Source organism: Diaphorina citri, unplaced genomic scaffold, assembly GCF_000475195.1.
Source record: "Diaphorina citri unplaced genomic scaffold, Diaci psyllid genome assembly version 1.1 scaffold1382, whole genome shotgun sequence".
NCBI lineage: Eukaryota > Metazoa > Arthropoda > Insecta > Hemiptera > Psyllidae > Diaphorina > Diaphorina citri.
Genome location: NW_007378808.1, coordinates 59260 through 76023, shown reverse-complemented (window position 1 = coordinate 76023; position 16764 = coordinate 59260). Strand labels below are relative to the sequence as shown.

The following is a 16764-nucleotide window of genomic DNA, read 5'->3' as shown; positions in this document are numbered from 1 at the left end:
TAGAGGAGGAGAACTATCGATAGTCGGCGCCATCGATAGTTATCGATATTTTTCAAAAAAACTATCGATAACTATCGATAGTTTTCGATAGTTTTTTTATTATTACATATTTCCCTTGTTTCTACTTTCTAAAGGTCTTATCCCCCAAAAAGACCTAACCTAACCTAATTTAAAGAAAATTATTAACTGTACACGTATTAATTTAGGTCACAGAACATCACACGACTTTCCTTATCCTATCGAATGATGCTTATTTGCAGAGATGTGCGAACCGCAAAATGCAAAATGGAAAATGCAAAATGCAAAATGTAAAATGTACATTTACACTGGCTGTGCGACTATAAATAAGGAACAGCTAACCCTAACCAGCCTTGCTAGCTTATAGTTTCGAAGGGCTCTCTGGTTCAGGACGAGCCTATCAAACATGGCTAAAGACCATCAATCTGGTGTATGGCTTATAGAAGGATATTTTCTCTATTTTGTCATCACCTTTCGGTTGTAGCTAAAGCCGCTACAACAACAACAACAACATCTATATTTTTCTCACTCCCCTGCTGTCTTCCGATACTTAATGCGAACCGCAAAATGCAAAATGGAAAATGCAAAATGCAAAATGTAAAATGTACATTTACATTTTACATTTCAAATTGGTTTTGAAAAAGCATTTTGCATTTTACATTTTAAATGCTTTTTTTGACCCATTTTACATTTGAGCCAAAATGCTTTTTTTTTAAAATGCTTTTTTTGAAAAAAAAAAGAAAAAAAAAATCATGATTTGGCCCTAAACTCCCAGTAGAAAACAGGGTCTCCACTCCAAATTTTTAAAAATCACTAGTCTAGGAAAAGAAATCACTAGATTCTTAAATTCTCCCAAATGGTAGTTTATTCGTGGTTTTTGAGGGTAGAAGGTAGAAGTCTCATATAATATTTTTTCTAAGTAGTGAAAAATCCTCTATAGACAATGGAAAAACTGGTTAACTTTTTTACTTTCTCTGACTCCAATAACTTTTTTATAAGTTTGTCGTTCAAAGTAGATAGATAACACTTAGCTGAAATAAATATTAATTTCAAGACATTTACGATTTCAGTCAGTCTCAAGAAATCGCAAACAATAGATGAATAAAAATTAAAATATAATTTACAATTATTCAGGAGTGTCCCAAAAGAATGATCACCCGAAATAAAAAATAACGAAAACCTTTAAGGTCTTATTCAGGGAAAAATTATCTGACTTCATGTTGACGAGTAATAATACTTACCTACCCATGTTTCAATGACGTTTTAAGAATTTTTTGTATGAAACCTAACGCATATTGCTAGGGTTACTTTTGGCTAGAACACTCCTTCCGTCTTGCATTACATCCATTTTTTTGAAAACCATTTTAAATAAGCCACTAAATTATCTTCAAGCAGGGAGTCCAAAAGAAACTTCGACTTCGAATGGAATCGAACCCGGGACTTCCGGCTAAAGCCTAGTGATACCCATTCGGGCACGGAGGATGTCAATCAACATGATTCGATTTTTTTTTTTTTTTTTTTTTTTTTTTTTTTTTTTTAGAAACTTTTTGTAAATAAGCCACTAAATTATCTTCAAGCAGGGAGTCCAAAAGAAACTTTGACTTCGAAGGGAATCGAACCCGGGACTTCCGGCTAAAGCCTAGTGATACCCATTCGGGCACGGAGGATGTCAATCAACATGATTCGAAGATTTTTTTTTTTTACTTTTAGTGAAGTAACTTCTTCTTCTTCTTCTTCTCCTTTTTCCGTGTTCAGACAGGGTCTGCGTCTTTCGAGTAACATGGGTAGTTACAACATTGAGTTACGTATTATTTTCCAATAATACATCAAGGTATTATCTTGATTAAAGATAATCGCCGAATTGTTAACGTGTTAATACATCGTGAGTAACTATTGCCTTTAAAATATTAGCCTACCTATCATCATAATGTATGTACAAAAAATATTTCAAGTATATTTCATGTGTCAACAAAAATAAAGTTCTCGTTTTCTAAGCTAGGATGACGAAAAAAAAAGTTGATCTGTGATTTTCCTATGTTTTTTCAGGATTGAAAAAAGCCTTTTTAGTTTCCCGGGAAACCCTTGAAAAAATATTGAATTTGCCTTTAACTACTCACCATTGAAAACAAAAATGTCCCTGTGATTGCTTGAATTTTGAAGTATCGGAGGAATAATTAGCGCGTAATCCAATTTGATTCTTTTAGAGTTTAGGTCACAGAAGTATGATTTCCTCTTAAGTTGACAACACAGAAGATTTGAGGTCACAGAAGCATTATTTCCCTAGAGTAGACGTCACGGAAATATAATTTAGACGTCACAGACGTATGACAGTTCCAGATTTGAGGTCACAGAAGCATTATTTTCCTAGAGTTGACGTCACAGAAGTTTGATTTTGACGTCACAGGCATTTGATTTGCCTTCACAGAAGATTTGAGGTCACAGACGCATTATTTCCCTAGAGTTGACGTCACAGAAATATAATTTAGACGTCACAGACGTATGACATTTCCAGATTTGAGGTCACAGAAGCATTATTTTCCTAGAGTTGACGTCACAGAAGTTTGATTTTGACGTCACAGGCATTTGATTTGCCTAGAATGGGCGTCACATTATAGATGGGAAATTGTTCACCTCAGCCTGATCTTGAATGAAGGTCCCGTTTACATTGTAGGATACTTTGATTCGCATTCGTAAACTAGCTTGCACCTGGAAAAAAAAAGTCGAATTACAAGTAATCAGCAAATGGTTTAATCAAATTAGCAACCTCCGTGGCCGAGTGGGTATCACACTAGGCTTGCACGCAGGAGGCCCAGGTTCAATTTCCGGTGGGGTCGAAGTCGAAGTTTTGTCGGCTCTGTGCTTAGAGTTCGGGGTGCACTCAGCCTCGTGAAGACGATTGAGTAGCTACTTTGATCGACTAGCGACCAGTGGCGGCCCAGTAAATGGTTTAATCAAATTAGCAACCTCCGTGGCCGAGTGGGTATCACACTAGGCTTACACGCAGGAGGCCCAGGTTCAATTTCCGGTGGGGTCGAAGTCGAAGTTTCGTCGGCTCTGTGCTTAGAGTTCGGGGTGCACTCAGCCTCGTGAAGACGATTGAGTAGCTACTTTGATCGACTAGCGACCAGTGGCGGCATTACCAGTGTAACAAGATTATTGAAGTATGGAAATTGATTGCAAAGGAGGCACTTAGTAATGTTGTGATATCCACAAAAGTTCTGCTTTACCACAAATAATTAGAGATTGATAGATTCTATTCTATTCCAAGTGCTACTTACATTATTGTTGGCTTTCGCTACGCGTAAAGTTTGGGTGACCTGACTGCCAGGCGGTATGTTTGTGTCGGATGGAGGGAGCATTTGAAGTTGAAACGTCTGAAAAACAAAATAGAATTCAATATGATTTGGATTTGTGAACGAACGAAAAGCCCTGAGGGACTCACAACTTGCTAAGTTCTCACTTCCCCCCAAATAAAACAATGGCATTGACAGCCAACACCTGAGAGCTACATAAGTTTGGCTGATGAGTTCGAAGAAAAGCAAAACCCGCCTTGGCCCGAAGGGAGATTTTGCCTAGAGCCCATTAACAACCCTAAAAAATACAATCAAATAAATTTAATTCTTTAAATAAAAATATGTTTCTAGCCAGCCTAGATACATACATAGCTAGTCTGCCTATCAAAACTCATAGAAAAAGCCGCTTTAAATCGCTCGATTTTCTTACCTTGGGTACGGCAGCTTGGAATAGGAAATCGCTGACGAGGGTCAGATTCTCATTGGTCGCCTGCATGGTTACTATGGTAACGCTATCACCGGGTGTTTGCGAGTCTAGGAGGAGATTGATAACGACCCCGTGGTTGTCGTACGCCTTCACGCTCACCTTGTCTTTGTTCTCGCCTGCAAAGGGTTAATGAAGGATGAGAGACATAAAGGGTTAAATACCATGATATAAATCGATCGCGACCAGCACACCCAGCAGTGTTTGAACCTGGCAATTTCATCTTACACACCCAATTACTCTAAACTTGTCTCTCATTAGATAAGTTGATCACAAGACTGTATTGAGAATTCAAGTCAATCTACCTCTGAAAAGGTTGGGCACTAGGGATATTTTATGAATTAAATGTGTGTATTGAAATGAAAAGACGAGTGGTAAGTTGAACATGAAAAGCTATGTGGAAAGAGGACATTTTATATTGAGTCGAAAAATGCAATTGAAAAAACTGGACAGACTGGACTGGGAAAATCTTACAATATCGATTGAGATATTGAATTGGTTGTCATGGATACAGCAGGATATAAAGGGTTAAATGAAGGGCACAGTTAGCCCAGTGGTAATGAGCTTGCTTGCCATGCAGAAGGTTGTGAGTTCGAATCCTACCATCGACAAAAATTTGAACTCGTTTTTCAATTATAAATATTTCAACGGGTTAGGTACTTCTTCTTGACCCAGCACCTAAATGGAAAGTGTTGTGTCTCTTCTCGCCCATCTGATGAGAGGCATACTACGCGATGGGCATGCTACGATATAAAAATTATTCTATTCCAATTACTCGTAAGACCTTTTTTGACTCAGTATAAACAGGGTATACTTAGGTACTCTATTCTACAGCGAAACTCTTGTCACTTGTCAGTGACTAGCGGAAAATATATATAGATGTAGATCTGTCCTAGGACAGGTTTCAACACGACGTTCTCCACTTTTCTCGATCTTGGGCGTCCTCCTTCATTTGGCTCTTCAATAGTAGACTCTTGGGTGAAAGGTAACTACCCGAAGTGTTCTCTACCTCTGATCCCTAAGAGCTCTGTTACTGAATCCTAAGAGATTCTCAAAGAGTGAGTTCCATGTTTTAAGATCTGACTCATTGACTGACTACTTAGTGAAAAGATTCGAGTAGTTCTTTTTTATAACTCTTTACACGTCTCTGAAGTTGTGTCCAAACAAATTCGACCGTCCGTCGATCGACAAGGTCAATCGAAGCAGTGTGGACGGTTCAACAGTATTAACAAGATATATTTGTTAATACTGGGAGGTCGAGATCGGGGTCGAGTGGATTGGAACACATCACATACCTTCAGGCACACTCCATTTGTCAAGGGTCTAGGCATTGCCTGGCCCTTGGGATCAATTTAATTTGAAGAAACCTATTTACTGATGAAAATTTGTAATGAAACAATAAGTTGAAATTTTACTCACCGCGACCAAAACTTTCAGCAGCGTGTCCAGATGCCACCGCTTGTTGGGCGCAAACCGTTCGGCGCATAGTACAATGTTGGAGGAACAGTGCGCCTTGAAATCCGGTTCTGACTTCTCGAGGAATATCAGAAGTTCTTTCATCATGGAGCGAACGTTGGCCGAATTGACCAGCGCGAAGCTCAACTCCAGAGCACGTCTAGAATAGAATAGAATAAGAATAAAATATAACCATACCAAAGGCCTGGAAACAAACTCTTGTTTTTATACTTTCTGGCTCTTCAATAGTAGACTCTTGGGTGAAAGATAACTACTTGAAGTGTTCTCTACCTCTGATCCCTAAGAGCTCTGTTACTGAATCCTAAGAGATTCTCAAAGAGTGAGTTACATGTTTTAAGATCTGACTCATTGACTGAGTACTTAGTGAAAAGATTCGAGTAGTTCTTTTTTATAACTCTTTACACGTCTCTGAAGGTGTGTCCAAACAAATTCGACCGTCCGTCGATCGACAAGGTCAATCGAAACAGTGTGGACGGTTCAACAGTATTAACAAGATATATTTTACTTTACTCACCGCGACCAAAACTTTCAGCAGTGTGTCCAAATGCCACCGCTTGTTGGGCGCAAACCGTTCAGCACAAAGCACAATATTGGAGGAACAGTGCGCCTTGAAATCCGGTTCCGACTTCTCGAGGAATATGAGAAGCTCTTTCATCATGGAGCGAACGTTGGCCGAATTGACCAGCGCGAAGCTCAACTCCAGAGCACGTCTAGAATAGAATAGAATAAGAATAATGGATTCAAAATAGAATAGAACAAGAGAATAAAGTAAAATAGATAGAATAGAACAGTAGAATAACATAACACGTACCTAAAATAGAATAGACCAATGGAATAACGTAAAAAGAATAGAATAAAATGCAATAGAATAAAGTAAGTAGAATAGAATAGATCGGGATTTTTTTTTTACTTTTTTAAAGAAGTTTTTAATGAAACAACGGATTTTTTTTTTATCCATCTCATTTTTTTACTGCTAGCCAGTACTAAAAAGTCCCATTATGGGAATAACCTTACCTCCGAATAGATACGTCAGGGTCTTTCAGGCACTCGAGTATTGTGTTCCGATGTCGCTGCACGGCACTAGTGTCGATGTAAACGGTCCTGAGCAACGTGTTCAGAGCCACGTAACGAATGTTCTTGTCGTTGTTCAGTAGGAAGCGGCCTAGGATGTTCACTGCCAGAACCTGAGGAGAGAAGAAGAAAAAGACGAAAATTAAAGTCACAAAATAGAGGTACTAGACACATACTTTTCCATAGAGAAGCAAACTCCGTGACCGAGTGGGTATCACACTAGGCTTGCACACTGGAGGTCCCGGGTTCAATTCCCGGCGGGGTCGAAGTTTTTTCCGCTCTGTACTTGAAGTTCGAGGTGCACTCAGCCTCGTAAGGAGTCCAATTGATGAACTGCTTTCAGGATGTTCACTGCTAGAACCTGAGGAGAGAAAAAAAAAAAGACGTAAATGAAAGTAACAAAATAGAGGGACTAGACACATACTTTTTCATAGAGAAGCAAACTCCGTGGCCGAGTGGGTATCACACTAGGCTTGCACGCAGGAGGTCCCGGGTTCAATTCCCGGCGGGGTCGAAGTTTTTTCCGCCCTGTACTTGGAGTTCGAGGTGCACTCAGCCTCGTAAGGAGTCCAATTGATTAACTGCTTTAATCGAGTAGCGACTAGTGGCATTACCAGAGTGAAAAGATTACTGAAATATGGGAAATTGATTGCAAAAGAGGCGTCAAGTAATAATGCTGTGATAATCACAAAAGTTGTGAAAAAGCTCTGCTTTACCACAAAGAATTTGATATTTATTTTGGTTTTGATTAATACTTTTTCATAAAGCTCGAAAGCCGAGATTCCAAACGTTTCCCCAAAGGAAAATACACTTAGCCTTTCGCTACTTACTCGGAGTCCACTTTCGCTCTTGATGTCCATGATAGACAGCACGGTTTCGTACAGGATGGTGTTGCCCACATTCTTGCTGGTCTCTGTGTTGGTAGCTACCTGAGCCAGAATATCGTTCATTGCTTCCGAAGCTTCCACATCGTTTTTGCCCAGGATGCGGAGTAACTTCAGGATTTTCACCTGTAAGAAGAGAAAAGAAAAATTAAAGAAAAAAAAAAAAAAAAAAAAAAAAAAAAAAAACCCCCACAAAATTTCGGGAAAATATTTTTTTTGCCGGGGGGGTTTCAAATGCAGACTGAAAAGCCGGTGTTTGTTTATTATGATTCCAAAGCATTCGGAATTATAGTCCGAAGATTTCCGAAGAAGACAAAAAAAACCAGATGTTTCTATCTCAACTAGGAAAAAAAAGAAAATAAATTAAAAGCGGGGGAACAATTTCATGTGTGACATGAAGCCTACCACAAATCGCTTTTCGGAGGTTTCATGTCTCACATGAATCCTAACGTATTTGAAAAAAAATGTTTTCTTTACGTCTGACTGTAACAACAACGCTTGAGTTTCATGTGGGACATGAATCCTACCGTAAGAGCGATTCTGGTGAAATTGATTCTGTACGCAAAAGGTTAAAGAATAATCAATTAAACACAAGTCCTCACGATGGTTGACTGCCGTTCAGGACGAGCCAATTAAACATGGCTAGAGACCATCAACCTGGTGTATGGCTGATACAAAAAATAATATATATATATCTTTTTTTTTATTCTGCCATCACCATACAGCTACAGCTGAAGCTGCTACAAGAACAACAACTCACCATGATTCTTATCGGACAGCAGGAGTCGGGTGGCAGGCAGAAAGATCTCCATGAGCTCAGGCACTTTCAATATGATGCGATAGGCGCACAGGGCGGCTTTCTTCCGGATGTAGGCGTTAGAGGACTTCATGAGACGTTCAACCTCGGAGGCCAAATCCCGGGACATTTCCGGCGAGGCTATAGCCCCCAGCGTGCACAGAGCGAGGCCCACCACGAACTGTGTGGAACTGTTCAGGTCACTGGGGAATAGAATAGAATAAACTTGGTCAAGTCCCTAAAGAATAAAAATAAAAACGGTGGTGGAAAAATAAAAGAAAAAAAAACTGTTTTTTTTTTTTTTAATTTATTGTATTTTGACTGCAAAATTTTCAAAAAGTACTTGCAGGATACTGAGGGACTCAGGGAGCATAGCAGCCTGAAATTTCACTTGCTAAAGAAATAGCATAGGTTGAAGACAAGGGCATCCATTTGTAAAATTTTGTAGCCAAAACCAAATGTCACCCCCAAAAGATATCAACCTATTGCTGATTGTGTGGCTGACAAAAAGGTACTTGTGCAGAAGTCACGTCCGTGGAATATTGCTACCAAAGGAACTGGCACAAACGAGCAGTGACCATTGTTATTATAGGGTTAGGTTAAATACAAAAAGGAGCTTTCTTTTCCACGGACGTGACTTCTGCATAATTACTGACAAAAAATACAAAACCCGTCTGTACATGGAAAAAGGTGGAGAAAAAGAAGACTTCCTGATGTTGACCCAATAAATAGGAGTATTGGCTCTTATCAACTATGGGCTATGGGGTGGATATGCTACAACATCCATTGATCACAATTGACATCACCTATTCTCAAAAAATGTTCTACACATTTCAAATTCCTTTCAAATAATAAAACCGTTCTTGCTTTGAGAAAGTTAAAGAGATGAAAACTTACTTCTTCAAGCTGTTGGTGATGAGCAGATGTACATCCTGTCACAAGAAATACAAAACCCGTCTGTACATGGAAAAAGGTGGAGAAAAAGAAGACTTCCTGATGTTGACCCAAAACTTAGATAAATAGGAGTATTGGCTCTTATCAACTTTGGGCTATGGGGTGGATATGCTACAACATCCATTGATCACAATTGACATCACCTATTCTCAAAAAATGTTTTACACATTTCAAATTCCTTTCAAGTAATAAAACCGTTCTTGCTTTGAGAAAGTTAAAGAGATGAAAACTTACTTCTTCAAGCTGTTGGTGATGAGCAGATGTACATCCTGTCTCTCGTCAAGAAGTAACATGGCACCGAGATAGCCAATCCTCTTATCCGTAAACCGAGAAGATGCTATCAGTTTGAGGCACTCCAGTTGACCAAAATGAGCAGGGTATCTGAAATTAACAAGATAATCAAGATACTCGTATTATTTCCATTTGTTATTTTTTTTTTTCACATTTAATAAATATAAAATTATTATACTTATATTTACTTAGGTAGATAGGTATCTATTATTTCCGTTTATTAAGCAAATTTTACAAAAAAAAAAAAAAAAAATAATAATAATTAAATAGTAATAAATTCGTTGAATTATGGCCAATATAATGGCTGCTGGAACTCTCCAAGATATAGAATAGAATATACCCTGTTTACACTGCCAGAATGAGACTGAAAAGCCCCTGCACTCCCGCAGTCTAAACAAGGTCTTATGTATTTGGTACAAAAGGTACAAACAAAACAAAATACAAAATAGGTACAAAATTACAAATTACAAAAGAAAAAAGCAGAAAGAAGACTCATTAAAAAAATAATAATAATTCCTAGGGTGTATCACTGTATCATGCCCATGAGTTTGAAGTTGATATTCAAAGGTGACTTGAAAAAGGTTATACCTACTGGATAAATTTACGCAACTCGTTGCAGTCAGAAGAAATAATAATACAGTAGAATCTCGATTATTTCAACTTCCATTATTTCTACTACTGTAATCCCCTTTTCTCTTACCTCGGCCTCGCTGAGCGGTGGTTGACTCGTGGTCTCCTGGTCCCCGGGTCGCGGGTTCAGGAGCAAATCCCCATATTCGCCGATACACACGGTGCAGTAAAGTTACAAGGCTTGAACAACTTGTTTAAATTTTGTGATGAAATTCTATGAAGGCTATCTTAACCAAGACTATCAGTTGATTCTAGAAATGGTCTCTTTTTTTACTCATGAAGGAGTGTTATACGTATGGTTCCTAAATGATCAAATATTTGTTTACCTAGTGAGAATTGAAAAGGTTGAGAGCCCTTGGGCTAATACAATCTCTTTGAACAAACAAATTCTACTACCTTTATTTGAAAACCAAGTAACAGAGGTTAATTATTTACAAATGTAAGTTACTACTTATAAGAATTTCAAGTAAAAAGATTCGGAGATGAGCTGGATGGTCGACGAAACCACGTCGTCGCGCACGTAATTGCCCGCCTGGGAGCGAAAGGGTTAAAGGGAGATTTTATTAGAAAGAGTCCGGAGTGAAAGATTTAAGTTTTTTTTATTATTTTTTATTATTATTATAATTATTATTATTTTTTTTAATAGCAATATTGTATGGTTCCTAAATGATCAAATATTTGTTTACCTAGTGAGAATTGATAATTCTACTACCTTTATTTGAAAACCAAGTAACAGAGGTTAATTATTTACAAATGTAAGTTACTACTTATAAGAATTTCAAGTAAAAATCTTACCTCTTTCAACAGCATCGTTGATGACCTGCCTGATACTGGACATGTTGAATCTAGAGGAGGGCAAAGAAATTAAATAAATCAGCACATGTCTTTAATTCATTAAATTTGTCAAAATACAACTTATCTTTCAGCCTACTGCTCTTCCAAACAACCAGTTTTTCTCAGCTTAAACATTAAAAGGTGAGAGGAAAAGGATTAGAACAATAGAATAGAGCAGAATCAGAAAGAAGGATAGAAGAATAATTATCCTAACTCCCTACCTTACTTTTTCACTCCATGTGTTTAAGTGTGTCTTATGTAACATCTATCTTAAGTAAACAATTTAAAAATTGACATACCAACCTACTTGATTAATAATAAAATATTCATCTTACCCATGAACAACCAGTTTTTCTCAGCTTAAACATTAAAAGGTGAGAGGAAAAGGACTAGAACAATAGAATAGAGCCGAATCAGAATGAAGGATAGAAGAATAATTATCCTACCTTACTTTTTCACTCCATGTGTTTAAGTCTGTCTTATGTAACATCTATCTTAAGTAAACAATTTAAAAATTGACATACCAACCTACTTGATTAATAATAAAATATTCATCTTACCCAGATTCTTGTGTGGTTGTCATAGGTAAAACTTGAAACAGCCAAGGGTTAAGTTTAAACCTGGAATGATGAAATGAAAACACATTAGCACCATACGAGCCAACCCAACATCAAACAAATAGTTTGTTAGTAAAATTGATTGCCCATTGAAAATAGGTGGCATCTAGCCAATAATCACAATAGAAATTGACTAGATAGAGTATAAGTACATGACCATAGAAATAGAAGAGATAGAATAATTATACAGTTTGTTGTTTTGAACTGTATCACTGATTTACTCCAACTTCGGTTTTATACCCAACCCAGGTGTCAGAGCTGATCCCAGTAATTCAATTTGAAACTTTGCCATAGAGAGTAGGTACCCATGTAGGTGTTCATGTATACAGAATAGACTACACCTAATTTATCCTGATCAAATAGAACTGATTTTTTTTTTTTTTTTTTTTTTTTTTACCTCAGACGCCTGAACTAGATCTTGTAAAGAGTAAAAACACATTAGCACCATACGAGCCAATCCAACATCAAACAGTTTGTTAGTAAAATTGATTGCCCATTGAAAATAGGTGGCATCTAGCCAATAATCACAATGGAAATTGACTAGATAGAGTATAAGTACATGACTATAGAAATAGAAGAGATAGAATAATTATACAGTTGTTTTGAACTGTGTCACTGATTTACTCCAACTCCGGTTTTATACCCAACCCAAGTGTCAGAGCTGATCCCAGTAATTCAATTTGAAACTTTGCCACAGAGAGTAGGTATGTAGGTGTTCATGTATACAGAATAGACTACACCTAATTTATCCTGCTCAAATAGAACTGATTTTTTTTTTTACCTCAGCAGTCTGAACTAGATCTTGTATATTTTATGGGTTAGAGAGTACAATAAGTACTTACAAATGTTTACAGCAACAGAACTTGCTTAATTTTATACACTGGATTTACAGACAAGACCTGTGAGAAAAGTAACCATTTATCTCAAATTTCTAAAACAGTTCATCAAAGAAATTCAGCCTGTCTCATGGACTGTCAAAAAAATATCTAATTTATTCACAGAATATTAAAACAGGTGCTTGTCACCTGGGTGCGGTAGAGAAATGGGTCAATTAAGAGTTTCAAATAGTTATTTTATTACAGATAGTGCCCTAAATTACACAAAAAATTACAATCAGTGCCCTGAATAATAATAATAAAAGTTTGATCCATAGTCTGGGGCCCATTTCCCTTTTTTAATATGTTGCACGGGAAAAACTGTGAATACTGGTATGTTAGAGAGTACAACAAGTACTTATAAATGTTTACAGCAACAGAACTTGCTTAATTTTATACACTGGATTTACAGACAAGATCTGTGAGAAAAGTAACCATTTATCTCAAGTTTCTAAAACAGTTCATCAAAGAAATTCAGCCTGTCTCATGGACTGTCAAAAAAATATCTAATTTATTCACAGAATATTAAAACAGGTAGGCTATTCACAGCTGTTACGTGAGAACAAAATGGTACGAGACTATCTTCATATCCTGTCAACACTTATCTGACAAGCTACCTATTTTCTATGAATATACCTGTCACCTTATCAGACCAAGTGCTTCCTAATTGATTCAAGATAATGGACTAGGCGTTGGAACAGATAGGAAAACCTCAGAAACCAACCCAGAGCCCTGTACATGTAGGGCAGGAGTTCTGTTGTGTCCAACTCACAGGTATACTTACAAGTGACTTTATTTACAACAGAAACGCATTTGTACACCGTATGGACATGGATTTTCCTCTTGAAACCCCAAACTGGATTTTTCCGGGGCTAAAAACTGTCTGGGGGAAATCCGTGAAACAAAATTTTCGACAGCGATTTGGATTTTTTTTGCCTTGTGTTTTATTTTGATTTTGGAATGAATGTCTTGCTGAAATCAGCTGTTCCATCGAGGTCAAAAATTTGAGATTCCAAAGAGATACAAAAAGCCGCGTTTACAGGAAACTCGATGATAGGCTTCACTTTTTTTTTTTAACCGTTGTCCAGTGAATTTTTACTTTCCTTATCCTATAGGAAGGAAAGTAATGTAATCGGGTCAAATTTTCGATGGTCAGTTTTTAGTGCCAAAACACGTTTTGAGGTCCCTAGAGCCTAAATCCAAAGTTTCAGCCATTGGTCCGTGTCTGTCTGTAAACAAAATATCTCGAGAACAATAAGAGCTAGAGACTTGAAATTTGGCTGTCAAATGTGACAAGGATGCAACACGTCTGTCTGTCTGTCTGTCTGTCTGTAAACAAAATATCTCGAGAACGGTAAAAGCTAGAGACTTGAAATTTGGTATGTAGATGTCAAATGTGACAAAGATGCGACACGAAACTTTTGGTTAAGATCGGTGCAACGGTTGGCGGCATGTTACCGCTTTTTGGCGGTTTTCGGTGTAATTTAACAAAATATCGGGAACGGTATGAGCTAGAGACTTGAAATTTGGTATGTAATTCACAAATCAATATCTCGGGAACGGTATAAGCTAGAGACTTGAAATTTGGTATGTAGTTCACAAATGTGACAAAAATGCAACACAAAACGTTTGGTTGAGATGGGTGCTGCGCTTGGCGGTATTTTGACCGCTTTTGGGCAGATTTCGACCATTTTTTTGGCGGTTTTCAGCTATACTGACTAAACGGTTAGAGATATTGTAAAAGTTACAATAGAACATAAAAATAAGCATCATTCAATAGGATAAGGAAAGTCGTGTGATGTTCACAACAGATTTTCTAAGTGTGTATTTATATTTACACATCATTGGTAGGTACAGATCTACTTATTACCTAGCTATTTGCGAGCTTTTAGAGGTGATGGTGTTGTTAGTCTATTATTTTTGTTATGTCATGGTAGTAGATATCAACATAAATATATGTACTATACGGTACTTATTATTAACATGAAAATAAAAGGAAAACATTGCGAAGTTAAAATTGAGAGAAGGTTGAAGGAATTGAGATCCAGCATTTTCGGCAGATACGAAAAATTGGGAATGCAGACTTGGCCTTAATTTTCTGATCTCACCACTTTTAAGGGCCGACACTTTTGGACAGGAACTTGGCCTTTTTTTTTCACATTTCTGTTTTTGTGGGGTATGTATTAAAATAACCTAAGTGTACCTACCTAAATTCTCCCATCTCTCTCTCTCTCTCTCTCTCTCTCTCCTTCGTTTCACGGGGTATGATGTGAAGAGTGTGAATAACACAGCCATCATATCCTTCCTCCCTCTCTCTCTCTCTCTCTCTCCCCCCCCCTTACACTCCCATCTTCTCTCTCCCTTACACTTCCATCTTCTTTCTCCCTTGCACTCCCATCAGTTATAAACAGTTCATTAATTAATCTCACTAGGTACCTAAGGTATTTTCGGGTTCCATCATAATATGCAAGGGACGGGGTATATTCTCATAACAAAAGAGTAATAGGTATAGGGTTTGCTTGGAAATGAGGAGGACGGATAATGGATGTACTTTGGATTCATAACCAAACGGATTGCGGGAATTACAAGTCGCTTAATACTATTGGGCCAATATCATAAAACAGCTGTTTTATTTGGAGTTGAAAGAGTATGAGTTAAATTAGTGAATAGATATTGATATCTTTCAGAAATAGGATAATATTGGAGATGGAAGTGTTATTATCGCCTAGGGCTTCAGAGAGGGTGTTTTGGATATTAAATTTAGTTCTGGATCTATGTAAGGCAGGGCAGTGGATTATTGTGTGTTTGATGGAAAGGGAATCAGTATTACAGAAGGAACAGGGAGTGTTGACTCTATCCATTAAATATCAAAGCTGAGTCCTGTCAAATGATTGCTATGCTGGACTATATAGCCAAATTGCAATTAGTCCTAAACAAAAGTGGATGCAGCACACAAGGGATCAAGAAGAGACTGCCCTAACATAATGCTAGTCAAATTGAAAAAAACCTATGGGCAAAGTTAATTTGATACAACTTCGTTGTGATTGGCTAAAAAAACGTACTGCTCGGAAGCTCTTTCCTTTGAGAGGCGGAGGAGATCTTTATTTGGTAAACCTTGATTCTAACAGGCTGAGAGCAAACTGCTCAAAAGCTCTGTTTGCTGATAGGCGGAGTTGATGGGCGGAGAGCCATTTGGTCCAACTTGATTCTAATTGGCTGAGATCAAATTGCTTAAAAGCTTTTTTCTGTGATGGGTGGAGCTTTGATTTAATTCAAATGTGATTTGCTGAAATCAAATTCTTTTCTTTGATGGGCGGAGCTTTGGTGGCTAAAGTCAAATTATTTTCTGTGATGGGCAGATCTAATTGGTCCAGCTCAATTCTAATTGGCCAAGAGGAATATCTGACTCACAGCTCGTCTCTGATTGGTTGCGAGGGGAGACTTAAGTCAGAGTTCAGTTGACGTTCTTCAGCTCCACATCAAATACCAGGGTACTGTTTGGTGGGATGGCGGGGGGAGAGCCCTTGTTACCGTACCTGTGGAAGGAGGGAAAGAAGAAAAAACATGGATTAGAGAAAAGCCTCGGTTAGCCCAGTGGTAACGCGCTTACATGCTAAGCAGAAGGTCAGGGGTTCGAATCGCACAGATATACTCCTATCACGTCACGAGACGTGAGGGCAGTGTGGCTATCATGAACGGAATTATTTACAATATTCTGGGAAAAACTTTGAGCTACATCTTTCTGACCTCCCATGAGCTCATGTGACGTGATAGTAGTGTGTTTTTCTACCTTAAGGGGAATAGTGGGGAGTCTGTACAGCCAATTACACATTATAAAACACATTAAAATATTATCTTACTTTTTTGATCAACAAAACAAAATAAATATATATTATTATTCCTCTACTTACGCCATATGTGCGGGGATCGTGATCCTTCGCTTGCCGCCCACTTTCATCCCGTTCAGACCCACATCCCAGCCCTTGATAACTTCACCCTTGCCGAGCCGGAACTTGAACCCAGGACCTTGCGTGGAGGAGTCGAACTGCTGGTTGTTCGACTTGAGCTTACCCACGTAGTAGACGGAAATCTGGAAGAGAGAAAGTGGGAATAAATTACTAAAGGCGCCCTGTCTGGCTAGGGGACGTAAACTAGCGTCTGGCTGTGGGACTATAAACAGGGAGGAGAACAGCTAACCCTAACCAGCCTAGCTAGCTGGCAGTTTCAAAGGGTTCTCTCTGTTTGAAAAGAAAAAGCACAAGTCCTCACGATGCGATGGTTGACTGTGGTTCAGGACGAGAAAATTAAACATGGCCAGAGACAGGATAGGAGAATGCTAGTCGTTCCGAGAACGAACATTATCCGTTCAGGATAAAATCCGAACTGGGCGGGAATCGAACCCGTGGCCTAGCGCTTACAGGCAGACGCACTACCCTCTAAGCTAACTAGGCTGGCAATATTAGTTTTTTTACTTTCTATTACTACAGTATAGCGGAGCTATACTAGTAATGAAAGTATTGCAATCGGTCCAAATTTTTTTT

General features: G+C 38.1%; 3 protein-coding genes and 1 long non-coding RNA gene across 4 annotated transcripts in view; 1 reads left to right on the top strand and 3 right to left on the bottom strand.

Annotated features, from left to right (window-relative positions):
- LOC103515620 (beta-glucuronidase-like) overlaps positions 1-1123 on the top strand; it is a 13545-nt gene extending 12422 nt beyond the window's left edge. Inside the window, exon 8 of the mRNA XM_026828246.1 lies at positions 1089-1123. Coding sequence (XP_026684047.1) covers positions 1089-1123 — 35 coding nt within the window. The remainder of the gene's footprint in view (positions 1-1088) is intronic.
- A 585-nt stretch (positions 1124-1708) lies between these two features.
- Positions 1709-10707, bottom strand: LOC103515619 (AP-1 complex subunit gamma-1-like). The gene is made up of 13 exons (XM_026828245.1): positions 10693-10707; positions 10398-10429; positions 9211-9357; positions 7987-8225; positions 7173-7357; positions 6286-6455; positions 5782-5981; positions 5542-5572; positions 5215-5410; positions 3742-3921; positions 3297-3392; positions 2611-2724; positions 1709-2435 (listed from the first exon to the last, which is right to left on the bottom strand). Exons 1-12 carry the CDS (start codon positions 10705-10707, stop codon positions 2623-2625), a joined length of 1593 nt encoding a protein of 530 aa, XP_026684046.1. The 3' UTR covers positions 1709-2435; positions 2611-2622.
- A 10-nt stretch (positions 10708-10717) lies between these two features.
- LOC103515610 lies at positions 10718-13165 on the bottom strand. The gene is made up of 3 exons (XR_541719.3): positions 13008-13165; positions 11292-11351; positions 10718-10742 (listed from the first exon to the last, which is right to left on the bottom strand). It is a non-coding gene; the product is annotated as an uncharacterized LOC103515610 (long non-coding RNA).
- A 1785-nt stretch (positions 13166-14950) lies between these two features.
- Positions 14951-16764, bottom strand: part of LOC103515618 (peptidyl-prolyl cis-trans isomerase FKBP62) — a 5225-nt gene continuing 3411 nt past the window's right edge. Inside the window, exons 5-6 of the mRNA XM_026828244.1 lie at positions 16135-16352; positions 14951-15759 (exon numbers count right to left, since the gene is read on the bottom strand). Coding sequence (XP_026684045.1) covers positions 15678-15759; positions 16135-16352 — 300 coding nt within the window. The 3' untranslated portion in view covers positions 14951-15677. The remainder of the gene's footprint in view (positions 15760-16134; positions 16353-16764) is intronic.

Bases quoted from the DNA above. Each gene is read 5' to 3' on its own strand.
- LOC103515619 (XM_026828245.1), bottom strand. The intron at 8,226-9,210 runs GTAAGTTTTCAT...TCTATTCCCCAG, and splicing joins ATCACCAACAGCTTGAAGAA to TGACCTGAACAGTTCCACAC. The intron at 5,982-6,285 runs GTAAGGTTATTC...ATTCTATTCTAG, and splicing joins CCTGACGTATCTATTCGGAG to ACGTGCTCTGGAGTTGAGCT.